Here is a 21,994-nt window from a genome sequence, read left to right as displayed (position 1 = left end):
GAAGCTTGTTGGTTTGAGCATTTTCATAAACTGATTAGAAAAAGACAATTTCATCAGTAAAGGTTAAACCTTCATTTGATAAACGAGTCAGTTCTTGATGACGAGCAGGAGAATCATTAACTAGAAATGTTAAATTCCATTTGTTGATTTTACATCAACACAAACAAACAGATAAGAGTAAAAGTTTTAATTTCAAGAAGTGTTTGGACAGATTTTATGACCTGTTCTGCAAAAATGTTCTTCTAGGAATCAAACTCACGGGTTACACCAAGAGCTGTGAGGGCAGCTGCCAGGAGAACACTGAGGACCAGCAGGGCCACTCGCTCCCATGTGACCCCCGATCGCCTGCTTGATGCTGCATGTTGTTCAACAGCAGAAGAGAAAGACGATGAAGATAAATGTCTAATAATCATAAAAGTCTTTAAAGATGAAGTCACACCTTCATGTCTTTTGTTTTTAAAGTCGACCAACGACCAACAGAAATCAACCCTAACAGATTAAAGATGAATTTGTAGAAACCAGGAGCGAGTGTAGCCGACAGGAAGTAGAAGTCTCGACCGTTTCTTTGGAGTTGACTATAAATATTTCTCTGTCACTTCCTCATTGTCTTTTTTTTTCACACCACTGACTTATCCTCACCCTTTTGTACAGGAAACACACTCAGAGAGTTTTTACACTTACTCTCTTAATGTTTTAAATATAATTGAACTTCCTTTTTACTCGAACCATCGATGAGCATTTATTCACAGAAGTGGCTTCAAACTGATGCAATTTACATGAGGGTCAAAATCATTTTAATGCAGAAGACACATTTTTATTCTGTGATTGAACTCAAGGTTTAGGACAGGAACGTTATTTTTACATTATACATTTGATCGGCAGATTATTTTGTCCTATAATACAAGGTCAGAAAATATTGAAATGGTCTTAAGGTAATCAACAATCAAAAACCAGAAGAATATTTGTTTTTGTTCATGTCCTTTGAAAAACGTATGACACGATTGCTAAAGTAGTTCAGTGCAGTTTATCACCCACCAGGTCGCTGAGTTTTTGTGTACTTGACGGTGGTATAAGTGTGTTCATCCGTAGAGGGTGTGGCCACTGCAACACAAAAATATACATATATGTACATTTATGTTCTGCTGGTAAAAGTGTTCATGTTTCTGTCAAACAGAAAAACACAAGGGACAAATCCTGGAGACTTCTGGAATGTTTCAGTTTTACAAAATGGAAAAACAGTGAAGTCAAGTCCACCGAGTCAAAGACTGATGAAAATGAACAATTTCCAAATGAACAACTCACTGTTTTAACATCACAAATCAATAATAATAATAATAATAATAATAATAATAATAATAATAATAATAATAATAATAATAATAATATAAAACAATGTGTACACTCAGAATTCAGTATAATACTTTAAAACTCACCATCTGTGTTTCCACTCGCTCTTGAGGACTTAATACTATAAAGAACTTCAGTTTCAGCCATTTTCCTGCTGAGGGATCATCAGTGAGGATACATTTGGAAATACATTTAGTTTTGATTGACACCAGCTTGAAAACTGTTGTAATCTTTCCTGTCAGACTCCAATGTGCTGAAGGCTCTAATAAGACGTCTGGTTCCTCCAGACCACTTCATTAAGATATGTCCTGTCCTCAAGTTATGTTCAAAACGGATATTGTGGTTTTCTAACAGCGTGAGACTTGTTAGTTTGAATGTTTCACAAAGGAAGTGAAGAAGTTGTTTAACAGTGTTGCCTTTGGGTCACATAGAGTTTGTCCACAAATAGAATAAGTTTAAGCACATTATGCTCAACAATATAAACAATGAAAACTATGGAAACACATTAAATTCACTGGAGCTAAAATAAATCTGCTCTCTTTTTCTGAATTCATAAATAAATTCATAAATAATTCTACTGTTTTTCTTAATTCACAAGATTATTTTCAGATTTCATGTCATTAGTTTGTCTGCTTTATTTTCCTCATATAAGAAATGAAGTTATCTATTTCATTTTTAATTAATAAAAACAAAAAAATTATTCTTATAAAATAAACTATTTCAAAATTAAGTTTACGCTCAAGAACAAAACCAACAAACCCTTTTATGTATTAAACCCTACGGAATGAAGGCCGATATATGCTTCTCCGTTTTTCTCTCTCTCTCTCTGCGGATGGCAGGATGTGTCAAAAAGAAGAAATGATGCAATCAGGTAACCAATTTGAGAGAAAGTTTTATTATGAATATGGCACCTGTCAGATGATGGAACTCGGTTCCAGAGAAGCCAGCGTGTGTGTGACCGGTTCCTCTGAGCGGACGAGAACCTAGAAAACTCATAAAACAACAACCGCTAAATGAAGTATGTACATTTTCGGATTTGCAGCATTATTCATGTTGAATGAACTCAAAGAGATGTCTTCCGAAAAGTAATAATAATAATAAAAAAAAGAATAAAGAAAGCCAGGCACTCAAAGTTAGCATCAGTTAGTCATTTAGTATTAATATTTCCTGGTTTCATCTGAGTTAGTTACAGTCTTGTTGTGTTTGTGCAACAAGGTAACCACTGTTTTTTTAGACTCATAAAGTCACTGTGACCTTTGAACTTTGAAATCTAGTCAAACTGAAAACACGTCGACTCCAGCCACTAGGTGGCGCCAGCACAGAGGCAGAGTTAAAGCGATCAGACATCGTGAGTTAAGAGTCATGAGATCATGTTAGAAATACGACAACAGCAAAAACTCCCACAAGATTATAAAATTACATTTAATTCTCTACTTTCATTGGATTAATTTTTACTATATTACAACATGTAAATAGTTTGTGTTCATTATAGATTTAATTATTCTCATCTGCTTTGTACAACCTATATATTACAGCACTTCTTTTACAGGTATATAAACAACTAGAAAATGTAATTACCACTACCACACTTTATTCTTGTAATATAAAATACTTTTTACTTGTTAATTTACAACTTTACTCATATTTAACTACAATATTCTTAAAATCTCTCCTTGAGGTTTCTTTAAAATGAAAGATTAGTTTATAACTTGATGCAGAAACTGGGCTGAAAAGAAAACAGGACGAGGAGAAGATTTCGTATTTAAGAAAGAAAAGGATGTTTTTACACATTCCTCTTAATGTCCAAAAAAACGCGTCACTGCTTTGTCCGTGGCTGTACCCGCGACCTCCACGACCTCCATGACCTCCACGACCTCCATGACCTCCACGACCTCCTGGTGCTGGTGAGGCAGGGATGTGACCTCGTCTTCTTCCACTGAGCGGGCTGGAGGGACAACAAGTATCAGGTTTATTGTGGAGTGATGCCTGCTGCCTGTGTGCAGAGAATTGAACTGAGTGACTGTGACACACGTCTGAACATTGTCAATTCAAACACGTACGTGGCGTGCAGGTGATCAGAGGCTCCTCCCACTGGCCGCCGAGCAGGCACTTGATCACCGGATTCAGCTTCTGAACCAAGCCCTCCTCACAGTAATACCGCACCTTGGTGTTGGTCTCGAAACGCAAACGCTTCTTCCCAAACACCTTCGCGTGGAGAACCTGCGGAGGCTCGCCACAAGAGGCTGCCGGGTGGAGACAAGATGGAGACATGATCACGTGATCAAACACAAGACCTGCTGCCAGGGAAGGTGCAGCTCCATCAGGTGCACTCACACACTCCCTTCTTGCAGGTGTAGGACAGGTGGTAGTTGCACGGCACGTCGCTCCACTGGCCGCCGTCGTGCCACACCATCACCGCACAGTCCTCTCCGGACAGGAAGTAGCTGTCGGGCTGGCCTCGGTACCAGTTCTCATAGAGCTGCCACAGAGAGAGGATCAAAACAACGTCACATGAATTCTGTTCTCATTGATCAGTAACTGGACACATCGTCCGTCTTCGTTCCCAGTGGAGACGAACGGAGACGCTCACCAGGGGGTTACTGTCCGACCAGCGGAAGTCTCCCTCGATGGTTCTGTCATTCAGTCCGATCCACTGGTATTCTCTGTATTTGTCTAAATAAACATCAGAAGAAAAACAAGAAAACTAAACAGGGGTCACGGTATCAAAGCTATGTACAGTCATATCTATATATCTATATATTTATATATCTATATACACATAGATATATATATGTATATATTAACTGTGTAAGGAGTCAAAACAGTTCAGACTGAATCCAAACTGTGATTATTGTTGTGTAAAATGTACTAGACTCAATATTCTGTTGTTTCAGTTTCTTTTGTTTGTCTTATTTTTGCACTGGTTTATTTTCCCATTCATGTGAGTGGGCCGACTGGTCTCAGGCCTTCACACCCGGAGCCGGTGGATCTGAGACGTCCTGGAACGAGTTGATGGACAGAAACAACTTGAACTCAGTAGGAGCGAAGCTGTTGTTTGCAGTTTGAGTCTCGGTCTGAACGCTCCATGGCAACGCTTCCCGCACGGGGAAACTCCAGCGCCACCAGAGGAATGTCAGATAAGAGTCCTGTCGCCTCGCAGCCAGACCAAACACCAACCGTGACGTGTGCTTTACAGTAAAGGGATGATTGAAGACATGAAAAGTCGCTGTTGTGTCTTGTCTGGATCCATTTGAGAGGCGTCGTTGTAAAAAGAATCTCATCACTTGGGAGCGTCTGGATCAGAAAAACATGGACGCTGTGAATAAATGAGCTGTATTTATGTGTCTAGAGAGTTTAAAACACTAAATCTGCAGGATAGTGAAGAGCAAAGAAAAAGGATTAAGTGTGACAGGCAGATCAATCATTTGAAACCTGCACGTCAATCATAAAAATGTCTGAACTGTATAAAAAGTTATGTGTTTGTGCAGTTTACAATCAGCTGATTGTTAAATCAGTTTATATTATTAGTTTTTCAGAGTCTCCAGGTGTCGTTCTCCTGGAGGTTCCATCCCGGGAATTAATTTTTACATTTATTCCCCGATCACAGATTTGTGATCTGCTGCAAGAAGGAAGTGAGAGTCGTGAAGCGTGAAACCCAGTTAACAGTTAATATGAGTCAGTCTGCGTCATGACTGATCCAGGATCTGATTCGATTGATGACTGAAATTATTGTTTAAAGGTCGGCGCCCAACTACAGATGTTCAATGTCAGAGGAAGTTGGGAAACTGTAAAAGTGTTTGATTGTTTGGTAAAAAGTTGTATATTATTTTAAAGCTCTACAGTTAATTTATTAACACGTCACTAAAATGAATCCTCGGCTGTCGTCTTCTCTCTCATCACGACACTGAATCACCAGAGCATCGACCGTAAACCAAGATGGCCGACTTGTCTCCACTTCCTCCCTCTTTCCAGAAACGAAGCCCAACTATCTCAGACACGAAGGCGGCCATCTTGTGCGTTTGGAGCCAGACTCTGTAATTTACGGAATCTGGATGATTTAGCTTCCAGTTCTGCTGCGTTGTTTCTTTTCTGGTGTTTCCCACTTTACCGTTGATGTAGTGTTGCTCCTCGGGGGTCATGAGGGAGATCAGGTGTCCGCCGCTCATCCGGCAGTGCTGCTCCGCCGCCTCCCAGCTCTGCCTCTTGATGAAGTGCTGGTAACAGAAGCTCTGGAACTTCTCCCAGCCCGGCTCACACAGCTCCAGGTCTGAGACACAGAGGAGGACAAGAGGAGTCAGTACCCAGGTCTGTTTGAAACCACCTCTGTCTGTGGATCTGCTGGTTGATACCTGTCTGGCACACGTCTCCTCCGTACGCTGGCAGACAGAGACACCTCCTCCATTCACCGTCCACACAAGTGCCTCCATTTAAACAAGGGTTCTCCAGACAGGAGTCTGCAGGAGAACAGCAGGAGGTTCAATAACAGGATTTTAACACATGCTTTGATTAAATAGGATCTAATTAGGATCTCACATCCTCAATCAATTGTCTTAAAATGACTAAGGAACACTGTAAAAAGATAAAAGAAGGAAATCAAACACTAAATAATGTTTGCAGGCATTGGATCTCTTCTTTCTCAGCCAATAGAAACATTTTGCGAAGCCTCAAAACCTAGTTTCACTCACGTAAAACCTTTTTAAATCATATTTCAAACACAGAGTTTCAAGTTTTTCACTTTCAGGATATGGTATAATATGTATTTTATATCATGAGTCCTGCCCCAAAACAATCAATGTTCCTCCAAAAAATCTAAACATATTGGAAATAAAATCGCTTGAACTCAAAAGAAACACCAGCAGATGGCGCTGTCTCATCAGGAATGAGACTGGAGGCTGAGTGGATGTTGAAATCTGATTATAACAATATTATTTTATGATTAATTCTATCACAGTGACTTTTTTTAAAGAGCTTGTAAAAAATAGTATTGATTTCATGTTCACACGTCAAATAATATAAAAGTCAAATGACACGAGTCAGCTAAATTCTATTTCTTTCCCTCTTTAGTTTTTGCTTTTATAAGTAAAAATAAAACTAAATTTATAACTGTAGAGTCGGATAGGTCTGAGTCTTTGAGTGTAATTCACTCAATCATTAATATTGATAATAGTGTAATGCAGGTATATACATACAGACATGCTTGTTTTTTTCTGTCTGATCTTTATAAAACTTTAAATTATTTCTACATTGAACTGTTACTGTCGTTGCCTGTTGTTCATTTCACAGCAACAATCTTCAATCTTCTGTATTTTGCATGATTTAGACAAAATGTTGTGTCTTTTTACTTTTGAATCATACTGACAAACTAAGACCTTTTGTGTTTGGACATGAATAGAAATGGTTGTATTTTTGTTAATGTGAGGATATTGAAACGCTTCTTATGAAACACCGAGGAGATTCCAGCTGTGAGCTCAAGTTGAATTGTTCTCTGAGTATTTATTCAGAGTGAGGCGCTAATCTCTCTGTTGTGCTGAGTCAGCACGCAGTAAATCCCTCTCCTGACTCGGCCTTTTCAGAGCTGCTGCTCCCGTCCAGCTGGTGGATTCATGCACCTGAAGCTGCTGCTGCTCTCACAGCAGGAGCTCCTGCAGCCAGGGCTTCCTGCTCCGCCTCCTGGTGAACCTCGGGGTTGGCGGTGGCGGTGGCGGTCACATGACCAGCGTCGGTGCTGAGAGTCGAGTTGTCCACGTCCTCAGCTGGACGCCATGTGAGTATTTCGACGGAGGACTCTGCTGTGCCGGTCTCTCTCTCACCTCCCTCCAATCCACCTTCTGCTGAATATACAATGTTCAGTTATTCCCAAAAACACACAACTGAACATTTTAGACAAAAGTTTGTCACGTTATTTAGTCAATCGATGTATATTTGTAAAACCCATCTTCCCTTAACATGGGGAGTCAGGTGTGAACTAAAGGAAGGACTCAGTGATCCGGATCCGGATCAGGTCCAGGAGTCTTTTCTACTTTCTTTCACATTATGAGATACGACTTTCGCAGGGGTTTAGGTCCCCGATTGCTCTACATTTCCATCTGATATGAGAAAAAGAAAATATATATATATATATATATATTGCTTTTATTTTCCCTTTGTTTCCCCTTTTAAGCAATGGACATATGCAGGTCATACTATTTCAGAATAATGTCTTGATGAAATGTTATGTGAAATGTATTGTGTCTGTGGACACTGTTAATCGATAATTTGACCTTGATATATTTGGATCATGATGGCCTGGACGCGAGACACACATGGACAGTTAACTCCAGTAACCTAAGACTTGAACCCGTGATACCTAATTTCATGTTAAAAACGATGTACTGTATGACTGTATTCTACAAAAGGAAATAAAAAGAAGTTCAAAAAAAAAAAAAATGAGATACGACTTTCTTTGTTTGTTTTTTAAGTTTCATCGATTTCTCAGAGAATAATTCATGGATGTTGATACTAAAATATTTTGAGAGTGATATTTATGTGTGTGATTAAACATAAGGATGTAGAGAACTTACATGTGGTGTCATACAGAGGTTTGATCTGAGGTTAGGTCACTAGAACCTGTTTAATCATTTAAACTCACCGCTGACGCTGCCTGTGTTGACCTCTGCTGTGACCTCATCGCTGTCCTCAGCGCTGTATTCTCTGTCGGAGCGAGACTCCTGCGGTGAGGAGGAGGAGGAGGAGGAGGAGGAGGAGGAGGAGGAGGAGGAGGAGGAGGAGGAGGAGGAGGAGGAGGAGGAGGAGGAGGAGGAGGAGGAGGAGGAGGAGGAGGAAGAGGAGGAGGAGGAAGAGGAGGAGGAGGCGTCTGGCTCCCAGCCGGGCGTCAGGGTTGGATGAGTGACCCATGTGACCTTTACATCAGGACGAGCAGGCGCCTCAGTTCTGGCCACGCCCTCAGTGCCCTCAGAGGCGCGGTCTGTTGCGACGGTCGGGTTGGTCATCTCCGGGTTTCCTCCCGATGACTCACCTGACCCCTCTGTCTCGTCTCCTCCCCCCCCCACCGGGTCACTGTCAGTGAGGCTTTGCAAAGTGCTGAGAAACACTTCCTGGCTTTCTTGTCCATCCTGCAGCTCACCATGGTCCTGGATGTCCTCCAGAGGTTCAGCCCCAGAGGAGGCGATGCTCTCAGGTATGAAGGTGATAACCTCTGGGGAGCTGGACTCCACCGACGGGGGGGCGGGGGTCCCGGACGTGAACAGAGTGATGGGATCGTGGGAACAAACACATGAAGCAGGAGCATCAGTGGAGTCCTCTGTGACTGGGATGACGTCCTCTGTTGGGAGTTCAGTCGGATGGACGTGTCCACTCTGCTCCACCGGGTCGGTTTCCTCTGAAGACGATTCCTCGACGGCGACGGACGACTCCATCGTTACAGCTGCGTGTTCTTCAGGAGGATCAGAACCTGTCAGGAAAACAGACCATCAGAATCAAACTGCAGCCAGAAATAAAATGTATGATCCAGATTTATGACTGCATGAGAGTAACAGTGTAGGTCCAAAGGTCCTGTGCACAACTGGTTCATATTTTTCAGATCAGTCCGATGGATTCAAGGTTTCTATTCGTCAATATTCGAGATTCTGTCGAGATAAAATGGACTCGAGCAGTGAGTGAATGTGAGGAAGCAGCGTGAGGAGCAGAGCTGAAGAGCAGGAGACCTGAGTGCAAGCGGAGCTAATCCAAGTACAAGGGGCATTTGAGTGTGAGCGCAGAGACTGAAAGACGACGCTGCTGAATAAAGAGAATAAAGAAACGTTTAAATAGGATCAAAGAGGATTTATAAATAGATCTATAAAGTCTTATTCATCCGAAAAACTCCCAGACACTGTAACGAGAGCACGATGAAAGTACCTGAATCAGTCGTAGGCCCCAGTTCAGACAGGGTGGAGGTGTCCATGGCGATGCAGCTCTGAGTCACTGGGTCTCGTGTCCCCTCCTCCAGATGAAGACTCTCGTCTCCACGCTGCCCCCCAGCTGCAGTGGAGTGAACTTCTGTTTCATCACTGTGGAGCGAAGTCGTCAGCGCTGATTCTTCCTCATCGCTCCTGGGGCTCGTCTCTTCTGGCGGCACAGAAACTACCTGAGAGGAGCTCGAGTGGACCAGCTCAGTTCCAGAGACATGTTCCAAGTGGACATATGGAGTGTGGTCCTCCTGGGAAATGGGACGCTCCCTCTCCTGGTGGACAGCTGTTGAACTGCTGAGCAGCTCCTGTGCGACAGCTGCAGATGTTGCAGGAACACTTTGTGTTTCCAGGGTTTGATTCTCTTGGTTATTCTCTGAAGGACGAGTCTCTGAGGGCTCTCTGCTCACCGACACCGTCCCCTCAGCTGTGGGGGAAGTGGAGTCTTCATCAGTGGTTACCATGCCGACAGCACCGGAAGAAGAATGAGCGTCTTCATGATCAGTGTGTGGGTGCTGGTCAGGTGCTGGGTGATAGGACTCTGGGGAGCCGGCCTTCTCCACGGGCTCCCAGGTATCTCCGGTGGGAGCGGGCTGCTGACGCTCGGGCGGGGGGGTGACGGACTGATGAAGGTCGACCCGGAGCAGCGGCTCCTTGTCGTAACACAGGGTTTGAGACGGAGGCTCCACAGGGACGTGTTTGACCGGCCGGACAGTGAGGGCCTGCAGCAGATCCTCGGTCACCGGCTCCTGAGCGTGGTTAGATAAGAAATCAACGTCTTCTGGCTCAGTAGCCAGGAAATCCTGAGTAGATTCGGTATAAGGGCCCGTGTCCCCTGGAAGAAAGAGCACAACGTTACTTATAATGTCCAAGATTTCACTTTCACCGATTCCTAACACGGCTACACTGAGCAAGTGATGAGCACAGATACAGTTGTTTAGAGCAGTTGATCCCAACGATTCTGGTTTGAGGCCTCGGTAGTGACAGCGTTTCTCTCCACTCAGGAAATTTATCTTTATACAAATACTCTTATTTCTGTTGAGCTGAGTGAGGAACAGTCAGTGGTGTATAAAGTACTTGAAAACTATACTTGAGTAAAAGTACAGATATCTTACCTGAAAGTGACTTCGGTAAAAGTAAAAGTCACCCGTCAGAAAATGACTTGAGTAAAAGTCTTAAAGTAGCTCATATTAAAAGTACTTAAGTATCAAAAGTATCTGGTGTTGAAATGTACTTAAGTATCAAAAGTAAAAGTACAAGTACCAAAATTAAAAATGCAAAGTGCTTTTTATAGTAGGCCTATACAGACACAAAACAACCCAATAACCCGTATATAATGTATAATTTTACAAATTTTGAACCCTAGATATGAGAGAGAGAGAGAGAGAGAGAGAGAGAGAGAGAGAGAGAGAGAGAGAGAGAGACTGAGAGAGAGTGAGAGCGAGTGAGAGAGAGAAAGAGAGAGAGAGACTGAGAGTAGAAAGTACACATATTTTTGATTAAATGTAATGAGTAAAAGTAAAAAGTCGTCAGGAAAATAAATACTTAAGTAAAGTACAGATATGTGAAAAATCTACTTAAGTACAGTAACAAAGTATTTCTACTTCGTTACTTCCCACCACTGGGAACAGTCAACGCAACTTTTTAACTTTGTGGGACAAAAACCACTCACTGACGACCTTGATCTCCTCTCGATGTTTCCACTACAAGGAAACAGAGGATCGTACATTTCAAGTATGTATTCATTTGATGATTACAGGTAGACTCCGCCCACGTAGGTGATGACGACAGGACGTAGGTTTGTCAGACTAAATTTCTTTAGAGAAAACACAAAACTAACAGATCAAATGAAACTATGGAACAAACACATGAAGTTTGGTTCAGACCCTCAGACGAGAAACAACCTCCTCATGAGGAACAAACGTTCACCGAGGTCCAGATCTTCACTGAGCATCGTTTGGGTGAGAGAGAACATCTCCAGACCGGGAGCCACTGGTTCATCTCTTACTTCTGAAGCAGTAGACGTCGTGGCGGGTGTGCTCCTCGGGGAAGCCCGTCTGGTTGCTGTGGCGATAGACGGTTCTGACCCCAGGTTCACCACCTCCACAGCGCTCTCTAGGGGTGACGATGGGGTAGCGCACGCTGCTGTCCGCCAGCCACCCCGGACTGCAGTGGTTCAGTCCATCGTTCCAGGCTGCATATAGCTGAGCTGTCGCGGCGAGCTCCGCCCCCTGACTCAGGCAGTAGGCCTTGGCCTCCTGGAAGGTGAAACGCTGGGGGGCGGAGCCATGGATCACCTCACCTGTACATGAGGATACAGGTGGTTGGTTTTAATGAACTTCAGATTCATGGATTCCTGGATTCTGTCTGCAATGGGAATGGATTCAATCTGCACCCGGGTTAAACCACTCTGAAGTGGGAACGGGTTAAACCACTCTGCAGTGGAAACGGGTTAAACCACTCTGCAGTGGAAACGGGTTAAACCACTCTGCAGTGGAAACGGGTTTAACCAGCTCTGCTCGGCGGTGATGGAAACGAGACACTCGGGTGAACGGGATAATTTGGCGAGACAGCGTGGTGAGAGAGCGCCTGATGCTGCGTTCGTGATTCGAACATTTTGTCTCATTGTGTCTACGAGTGGTGTCACTACTCATTTATACGAACTGATATTGCATCTGAAAATCCCAAGACTGGAAGGAAGTGAACAAAGCTACAGGTTGTAAAGTGACTTTGAGTTTTCTCACCCTCGGTCTTCTCCACGTAGCAGTAGGTGTCGTACAGCTCATCCGGCTCCACCAGGCCGTAGCTCCTCACTCCTGGAAGTCCGTCCATGTCCCCGAAGCAGCCCTCCCTGGGCATCTGGATGGGATACCTGCAGGAGGAGAAGACAGTGAAACACCAAGTACCGGTCCCCGAGATGCAGGATCTTCTACACAACACTTGTTTTCTGAGCCAGTTTCTGTCGGGTCCTCACCTCACTGAGCCGTCCGAGAGCCAGCCCGCGTCACACTGCTCGTATCCGCTGTGGTAGGCGGCCAGGAGCTGCTCCGGCGTGGCGATCTCAGCGCCAATCTCCCCACAGGCCTCTTTGGCGAGCTGGAAGGTGAAGGCGTAACGACTGGAGGCGTCGCGGTAATGGAACACTACCCCTGAAAAACCCACATCAAGCTCCTGTGTGAGCTGCTAGAGACAGAGAGCCTCAGCCGGGTCGAGTGCTCGTGATATGAAGAGTGTGTATTTAGTTCACAGCATGTCAGTCATGACTAGGGTTGCAGAGGGGCGGAAAGTTTCCGGTATATTTCCAGAAACTTTCCGGAAACTTTCCACGGGAATATTAAGCTTGGGAATTTTGGGAATTTTGAAAAAAAAAATAAAAATATGCAAATTAAATGCTGAGCAATAAAAACATCATTCAAGACTCTATTTTAAAGATGTATGGAACGTTGAGTTTCAACCCTCCACTGTGCATTCTTCCATCACATCCACAGATAACTCCCAGCATGCTTCACTCTACAGCAGGGCTACTGAGGCCTGCTGTAGAGTGAAGGACTAGTCAGGTAAGTTTCCATGATATTACTGGGAAATATATTAGCATGCTGATTGAGGATTGTTCATCTGTTCATCTAGACTATTTCCATTCATTTATCCATCAATTGTAAAATATGAGTACAGATGATTCCAATTGTTTGGCTAACTATTTATATCTCTGGCATTGCATTAGTGTTTTTTTACAAACTTTTTTCTCATCTTATTCTACAGAACAATGCCACGTGCACTCTCTCATGTGTGGAGACATTTCACCTCATCCAATGTAGAAGGAAAGGCTGTGTACATTTGCAAATACTGTGCAAAGACCAATGTTAAGAATGACACAACGATGCAGAAGCATATAGTCAAGTGCCCAAAGTTTCCTCAGGGCTCAAATCAGTCTATGACAAAACAAAATGTTTATATTTATGTCTGTATATGACAAGGTAAATACAGTTAGTATAAATTACCCACAACATTTCCTGTTTATTCCCGTTAATTCCCGTTAATTCCCGTTAATTCCCGTTAATTCCCGTTAATTCCCATGGAAAGTTTCCAACTTTGAATATTGCCGGAATTTTGCAACCCTAGTCCTGACCCAATCAATCTAATTGGATTTGTAGAACCCATATTCACTTAAGAACTATATAAACATTATAACATTTATAGATTATTTATCCACCGCACTGTGTCTTGTTGTGTGATTTGGTGAAGAAACCTTTCTGTCTGGTTCTGACCTTTGACCTTGACATGCGCCACGTCGTCGGCGTCCTCCAGGCCCTGTGTGACCTCACAGCGGTAGAAGCCCGTGTCGTTCTGCCTCAGGCCCTCCAGCCGCAGGGTGAGGTCGGCGGGGGAGGAGTCGTAGTGGAGCAGCGCCGCCCGGTCTCTGTACGCCTCGCTGACTCGCACCCGGTCGCCACGGGCCACCAGGATCTCCGTCTCACGCCCGTGGGTCAGCACGCTCCACTTCACCCGGGGGACAGAGAGCACCGCGCGGCGGCCGTTGGTGGAGGGGGACGGCGGCGGGTGGGCCAGGGACACCAGGCAGGGCAGCGTCAGAGCTCCGCCCAGCACGGCCAGCACGGGGGGGGTGGAGGGGATGGTCACGTGGAGAAGCTTTGAATCATCTGAAGAGAGGCAGCTTTAAGGTAATCAATCAATCAAGTTTTATTTGTATAGCCCATAATCACCAATCACAGTTTGTCTCATAGAGCTTTAACATGGTGAGACATCCTCTGTCCTTCACCCTCAGCAAGAGTCAGGACAAACTACTAAAAACACTTTTAACAGGTGAAGACACGTAGAAACCTCAGAGAGACACATGTGAGGATGTGCCACAGATGTCAAGTGTAGGAAAACATCATCAGGATTGTTGGAATTTCAAACTTTTAACTATAGGTTGTGTCTGACTGAACTCTTAACAATAAAGATATGAGTAGTTTTAGCTAGATATACGGCCTTAGTAGAAATGATGTAGCCTCTGGGACTTATGAGCTGGAAAACTCACTGGGACCCGAGCATGAAGCCTTGACTAGCCGTGGTTCAAATTTGATAACAATACCACAGAAAATGAATATTTCACAGATTTTTTCCTGAGGGCATGTCTAGGCGTTTTCCACAAAGGCCATTTGGAACCATGGTAACCAACTAGGCTAAAAAGGCGACTTTTACACTCAAAATCATACTTTTATATAAAGGAGGCAAAACCGGTCATATGGTTTAAAATGTATACAAATAAACATCTTTCATGTTGTTTACATCTCGATGCTGGCTGCGCTGAGATTACGCAACAGCTGACTGTGGCTATTCTTTGATGTAATAGTGTGTTTTGGACTGATTATGTTCCTGGATTGGATCGTCTGGACCTTTGTACCAAGACTGTTTTGGTTGGAATGTTATCGATCTGTGGATTACTATGATGCTTCTTAGGTGAGTGACGTCCACTTTGTGATTGTTTTTTTTGTGTTAGTGTCTCGACTGAGACGTTAATTGTACCGGCTGTGGTGATCGGATCTTGAAATGGTTTACATCAGTTGAATCGGAAGAATCTGAGCTTTCTAATGATCTATGTTGCATCAGTATCTAGTGATACGAGGCAGTTCTGAAAATAACAATGTTTGAGGCTCATCGGGAAGGTTAATAATAACCTTTTCCTCTCCTAAGGTTTAATCTACAAGAATTGTGTGTGTGTGTCATACTGATGGTCAGTCTCACAGCTGTCTGGATAGGAGATCAGACAGAGTGACGTTGTTGACTTAATGTTGTATGTTGCTTTGGGTTCAGTTGCTGCGAATGTTTACACAGTCAGGTTGGTTTTGATATAGCTTAAACATAATAATCTTTTCTCCAATTGTAAACAATTTTGCCCCACATTGCATCTGCTGGTTCAAGGACATTTATGAAGTAAAACTGGTTGCCTAGCAACTATAGCGTCATTGGGAGTGTCTTCCTTTTCACTTCCGTATTCCAAAAGCCAGGAGGATGGATTACGCCTGCGCACTTCAGAGGAGGAGGAACGAAGATCTACTGTTATAAAATAGACAGAGGCCAGATGTTCATGGCGCTCTGATACAACTAATGTACTGGAAGCTCATTGCTTTACTGTAACCTGTTCATTGCTTTCTAAATAAATACTTTGATTGAGCAAACCGAGTTCGGCTCGTCTTCTCTTAAAGGATAAAAGAACACGCTTTCAACAGGAGAAAGGTTTTAGCAGCAATGATGAGGGGAAACATGTTGAAGGATAACTTCAATACTATATATCAAGTAGTCCTGCTGCATCATAGTCTCTGGTCAGCAGCAGGACTAGGATCCAGAATCAGGACCAGATCCACTATAGTCCACAGTCATTGTCCACAGTCCAGTTAACAGCTGCTTCTCAAGAAATATGCACACACACACATACACTGTTGTGACGTGGAGGCGGGGGGGCACATGCATACCTGAGTCGTGGGGGGGGGTGCAGGACGCCGGCAGGAGGAGGACACACACGACACACAGCAGCACCGGGAGGAGCACGTCCAGCCTGGGGGGGGGAAGACAAGAGGAACTGGGTCCTTGGGTTGTTTAAAGTGTACTCTCACTCACGGCCGTCACCTTTGACCTTTGACCTTTGAAATCGAACCCGGTCATTTGTAAACCCAAGTCCTACGATGGACCAAGTTTGAAAATGTTTCATATTGTTATGGCAATTTTACGTAGTCGTCAGGAATAAAGAGTGAATCAAACAAACTCAGGCACGTGCACAGATAGACCCCTAGTGGTGCTCAAGCTCCTCCCCTTTTGCCCTGGAGGAGAAAAGTGCCCTTTTGCTGGAGTCCAATTTTTTCCTCATTCATCAATATTTAAGATTAAAATTACTCTCTCTATCATCAATTCCCCCAAATGTGTTTTGATATCTGACGGGGCATTTATTTGAGCTCTTGGGAGAATTTCGCCCCGACATGCTCCGCGGCGCTCACAAGCCCCCGCTGGCCCCTCCCTCCTCCTCCTCCTCCTCCTCCTCCTCCTCAGGCAGCGCTGAGGGCCAAACGGCTGCAGCCACTTCTCTTCTGACACGCAGAATCAGACAAATCCCCCGACTTTGTTTGGTGATAAATTAACCACAACATAAACGCCGCTGAAAACATTACGTCGCAACTGGTCCGACTTTTCCTTAAAAAATAAACTAACAAAAAACTGAAATCCGTGATTTCAAAGCCTTGTCCAGCTGTTTACTGCCGTTTGTCATGTTTAATGAAGAGAGAGAGGGAGAGAGATACAGACAGACAGACAGACAGACAGACAGACAGACAGACAGACAGACAGACAGACAGACAGACAGACAGACAGACAGACAGACAGACAGACAGACAGACAGACAGACAGACAGACAGACAGACAGACAGACAGACAGACAGACAGACAGACAGACAGACAGACAGACAGACAGACAGACAGACAGACAGACAGACAGACAGACAGACAGACAGACAGACAGACAGACAGACAGACAGACAGACAGACAGACAGACAGACAGACAGACAAGACAGACAGACAGACAGACAGACAGACAGACAGACAGACAGACAGACAGACAGGCAGACAGACAGACAGACAGACAGGCAGACAGACAGACAGACAGGCAGATCATTTAAAGGCAGTTTTACTGTTCTACAAATTAGACAAGTTCACTAGTTTTGTTTCATTTAAAATTGTAATTATTGAAATGAAAGGTAGGTCTTAAGTTGAGCTACGTGAGGTATATTGTGGTATATTATTAGTGTTGTGCTGCTTAGACTTCAACTCTGTCAGAAAACAGTAAACAAAAATGTGTGTGTACTGTGTTGTCAGCTTTATAATAGAGATTATGTAAGTCACTCTTGATTATTATGCATAAAATGTATTTATCTCATTTACAAAATTTGCAGCATAATGCCAAAAAAGACAGACTCCAAAAGCAGAAGGATAGGGGACTGCAACAAGCAGTTCAGGGTAGCAGCTCTCTTTTATATTGGATCAGGCCATCAACTAGTAAAACAAATGAGGGAGAATCAGTAAGTTTTTATTTATTTATTATTATTATTTTTAATTTCATAAACAATTTTGGCGATGGGTGCCCTTTTTTTTTGGTTTGGGCACCTGCCCCCCAAAATGTTTGTGCACGTGCCTGAACAAACTGTTAGTCTGTATTTTATTACAAGGCCTTGGACACAAATTAAACTGAGAGCAAGGCTGTCTGCTTGAGAGTGCGAAGAGTCTCTCAGGAACTGGCAGTTAAGAAGCCCCCCTGAGTTCCTCAAAACACTCAGAAGGACTTTACACAAACACATGAACAGCACACGTGGACAGGCAGATCATCTGATCACAGCATCAATAACATCATAAAGAAACTTAAGATTTAGCATTTGAAACAGGAACTTTGACGAGACAGTGTCTAGACACGATCTCCAACAATAGATTTTTAGAGAAAGTTTCGGGAACAATCACGTGTGTGTGTGTGTGTGTGTCTGTGTGTGTGTGTGTGTGTGTTTGTGTGTGTGTGTTTGTGTGGGTGTGTGTCTGTGTGTGTGTGTGTGTGTGTATGTGTGTGTGTGTGTGTGTGTGTGTGTGTGTGTGTGTGTGTGTGTGTGTGTGTGTGTGTGTGTGTGTGTGTGTGTGTTTGTGTGTGTGTGTGTGTGTGTGTGTGTGTGTGTGTTTGTGTGTGTGTGTGTGTTTGTGTGTGTGTGTGTGTGTGTCTGTGTGTTTGTGTGTGTGTGTGTGTGTGTGTGTGTGTGTTTGTGTGTGTGTGTGCAGACAGACAGATGGACTCCTGTGTCCTTGGAGCTTTGTGCTGTGATTCAGACTCCAGGAGTGTGATCTGAATCCTGATCCCTGTGCTCGGGATTTATCACCGACACCAAATCAAAACTGGATTCATTACAATAATCACTCAAATCCTCTCATTGTGTAGAAATGTCGATGGAAGTACAAACACACAAACACACACATTATATGACATCACAATGTCCCTTTTGAATAATCCACCCAGAGCATCTGATACAAAGCCAGTGAAGCAAGAGCTGAGGCTCAATACTGAAAACCAACTGAACGTCTCAATGTTTCCTCAACTGAAGACAATAAATCAGATGGGCGGAGCCAGGACTGAAGAAAGTTTATAGATAATAAAGCCGGCGAGAATTAACGTCCTGCTGATTGAGGCGTCGGCCAATCAGAGCAGCGTCAGATCCACGAAGGCAAACTGGAGACAACACGACACAAAGAGAATGTCTCCGAGAAGGTAAATGTCAACGTGTCAACATCAAGAGAGAGAGAGAGAGAGAGAGAGAGAGAGAGAGAGAGAGAGAGAGAGAGAGAGAGGGGGGGAGGGAGAGAGAGAGAGAGAGAGAGAGAGAGAGAGAGAGAGAGAGAGAGAGAGAGAGAGAGAGAGAGAGAGAGAGAGAGAGAGAGGATGAATCCCAGGCAACATCACCAGTGCAAAGAGAAGCATCACAAGTGGCTGAATAGTCATGACTTCACCTTGAGGGGCCGATGGAGAGGTTGCCAGGAAGGGTCATTTGAGGCTGAGGGTGGGGGGGTGGGGGGGAGGGATGGGGTGAGGGGGGGGGGGGGGACTACATTCTTAAAGGACTGCAGCAGCTTTGTGAGAGTTTGGCCCGTTTGTCACTTCCCCCGGTGGCTCGCTGGTTCTCACATGCAGCTCAACGAGTCGTTCCTTCTCTCTCTCTCTCTCTCTCTCTCTCTCTCTCTCTCTCTCTCTCTCTCTCTCTCTCTCTCTCTCTCTCCTTTCCATCGTTTCGTGAACCGTCCGCTGGCGCTTGGGTTTTTTTACGGTGATAAATTGACACTTTTCAAATGGTTCTGGTGCCAGATTTTTTCTCAAAGGACGATCAACAACAGAAACGGTTTATTTAAATTTGAAGTTTAAACTTGATATATTTACTGTAAACGGTCCAAACTAAACTTAACTTAAAAAACACACATTTACATAAAAAAATTATGATTAATAAAACCTGAACCAACGACAATAATTTACCAATAAACAACAGTTTAAGTGCCAAACACAGCAAAAGACTCCAAACTCATGAATTGTCTCCACAGTGCCAGGGCCGGAGCCTGGGGGTCAGGGGGCCAGGGCCGGGGTCGGGGGGCCGGGGCCGGGGCCGGGGCCGGGGTCGGGGGGGTCAGGGTGCCAGGTGGTCGGGGGTCACACGAGTCCGTCAGGTGAAATACATACACACAATTATACCGTTTAGTTTTACATTGTCCAAATCGACCCGCATCATTGGATAAAGCTGACACACCCACTTACGACCACAGCCCTGATTTAGCCCCGCCTCCATCACACCAGCCCGGCTTTAGCCCCTCCTCCATCCCACCAGCCCTGCTTTAGCCCTTCCTCCATCACACCAGCCCTGCTTTAGCCCCTCCTCCATCTCACCAGCCCTGCTTTAGCCCCTCCTCCATCACACCAGCCCGGCTTTAGCCCCTCCTCCATCACACCAGACCCACATCGCGCCACCTCGGACGACTTGGTCTGCCCATCTCCAGGGGCAACCGCCTCCACCCCCCCACAACCACCGCCAACCGGTTCCCCTTCCTCCTGCCCCCCCCCCCCCAACCCCCAATAGACACAATCCGACAGGAAGCATGGAGCAGCCGGGGGGGGGGGGCTGGAAGCAAAGGAGAAGAGAATGGAGGAGACTCCTCCTCCTGAATGTCTCCTGAGTCTCAGCTGCAACCGTCAGATTCAAGGTGTTTGCAAATCAAACAGATTTTATCTCCAATATTCAGAAGGAAACTTTGAAAATATGAAAGATTCAGACCCACAACAGCTGATTTTGGGAACTACACCTTCAAGGGGGCTAAGTAAAAATGAATTGTATATGATCAGAGTTATGATGCTAATACAGTAAACTGGCTCAAGCCCCACCCACCTACCCAGAGGCTCCAGGCCTCCGACTCCGGATGGACATTCACTTGGCAAAGTGGACACCTGTGATATATATTAAAATGAACATTCTGTTGATATTTGACTGGACAAGCTGAACTGAAACTATTGGAACCCATTGGGACTCTTCTGCCATTTGTGTTTTATTTTTATTTTATCCTCACTTGTAATATTGTATGAGACTCACTGTCAAGGTACTTGTTCTAATAAAAGTTTGAAAAAAAAAAGAAATATGAAGGATTCTGAACAGAGGTTTGTTGGATTTGTTACAGCTGCATCTGTTCTCATGGGAGATCAGAGTCAACACATTAATACACTTAGTTTGTTTTTTTACACAAAGCCCAACAGAGTGAATCACCACACACGTCTGCAGGGGGCGCTGTGGCTCAGTTACAGTTACAGTACAGTGTTGCTTTAAACCTCTTCAGCAGCTGTTTCTTATTTGCCCTGAGCTGCTACAGTTTGGAAAACTTTTAAACTATAACAACAAACCAGCAGAGATTCAAACATGTCGCCTGGAGACAGTCCTTTCATTATCATTATTATTATATCTGAGGAGAAATCATGACATGTGACCAGTAGGGCTCAGATCTTAAAGATAAATGCCTGAATTTACAAAAGTGGGAAATGTTGATTTAACGGTTGTCTCCTCTCAGAGAAGAGATTCTGATCTGCTGATGAATCACTTATTCGTTACTTTGAAATATAAATTTTAACATTTCTATTCATGTCCAACATTAAACTTCTCTTCACTAGTCCCTGTCTCATGAAACTTGTTTTATTTTCTGCTGTTATTTCTATCTCTGGTTCTGCATTTACTCTCTTTATTTCTTCAGTTTCACTCATTACACACTTTATATTATATCTTCATTTTCTTTTGGAGTTAATTCTCTGTTCTGTGTCTGTAGAGAAGCTGGAACGAGAGTTTCCTTCCGGAGGAATAAAGGGAAAGAAAAGGTTGATGGTCAGTTTATCAGAAGAGACGTCACAGCCATGTTTCCTCTGGAGCACGTAGGACTTACTTCATCTTCATCTTCATCTTCATCAACTCTCCGTTCCCTCAAGTTGTCGCTCCGGAGTCCGGTCAGGTCCGGTCCGGGTCCTGTGTCGGGGTCCTGGTCGGGATCCTGGTCGAAGTCCGGGTCTTGTGTCGGGGTTCGGGTCCTGGTCCGGGTCCTGGTCTTGGGTCCTGGTCGGGGTTCGGTTCGGGTTCGGGTCCGGGTCCGGGTCTTGTCCTCCAGGAGCCGCTCTCTGCCGCTGTGGAGAAAACACACTGATCCGAGAGAAGCTGAGACCCGCGACCAGGAGGAGAGGAGGTGAAGAGATCCTCTTCCTCCTCCCTCTCCTGATGATGATGATGAAGGAGGCAGACCAGCACCTCCTCATCCTCCTGATGATGATGATGATGATGATGAAGGAGGCAGACCAGCACCTCCTCATCCTCCTCATGATGATGAAGGACACAGACCAGCACCTCCTCATCCTCCTGATGATAATGATGATGAAGGACACAGACCAGCACCTCTTCATCCTCCTGATGATGATGATGATGATGATGATGATGATGATGATGATGATGATGATGATGATGATGATGATGATGATGATGATGATGAAGGACGCAGACCAGCACCTCCTCATCCTCCTGATGATAATGATAATGAAGAAAGAGGCAGACCATCACCTCCTCATCCTCCTGATGATAATGATGATGAAGGACACAGACTAGCACCTCTTCAT

At 44.4% G+C, this 21,994-nt stretch overlaps 1 protein-coding gene across 1 annotated transcript; it reads right to left on the bottom strand.

The window, feature by feature from the left end:
- Positions 1–242: 242 nt before the first annotated feature.
- On the bottom strand, positions 243–21,287 carry bcan (brevican). The gene is made up of 18 exons (XM_061080862.1): positions 21,277–21,287; positions 15,767–15,849; positions 13,559–13,951; positions 12,268–12,442; positions 12,038–12,165; positions 11,302–11,595; positions 9,244–10,128; positions 8,183–8,797; positions 7,976–8,059; positions 6,957–7,100; positions 5,697–5,801; positions 5,456–5,614; positions 3,938–4,020; positions 3,682–3,826; positions 3,408–3,590; positions 3,188–3,292; positions 1,036–1,101; positions 243–355 (listed from the first exon to the last, which is right to left on the bottom strand). The coding sequence occupies exons 1-18, from the start codon at positions 21,285–21,287 to the stop codon at positions 243–245; spliced, it is 3,771 nt and encodes a 1,256-aa protein (XP_060936845.1).
- Positions 21,288–21,994: the final 707 nt, after the last annotated feature.

The sequence above is a fragment of the Limanda limanda genome, chromosome 11 (genome assembly GCF_963576545.1).
Source record: "Limanda limanda chromosome 11, fLimLim1.1, whole genome shotgun sequence".
Classification (NCBI taxonomy): Eukaryota; Metazoa; Chordata; class Actinopteri; order Pleuronectiformes; family Pleuronectidae; genus Limanda; species Limanda limanda.
The sequence above is the reverse complement of the archived record's forward strand: the minus strand, read 5'-3'. Positions and strand labels throughout refer to the sequence as shown.

Excerpts from the sequence above, each read along its gene's own strand:
- bcan (XM_061080862.1), bottom strand. Across the intron at positions 3,293-3,407 it reads TCTGATCACCTGCACGCCAC|CCCGCTCAGTGGAAGAAGAC; the intron begins GTACGTGTTTGA and ends TTGTCCCTCCAG. Across the intron at positions 1,102-3,187 it reads GGAGGTCGTGGAGGTCGCGG|TGGCCACACCCTCTACGGAT; the intron begins GTACAGCCACGG and ends TTTGTGTTGCAG.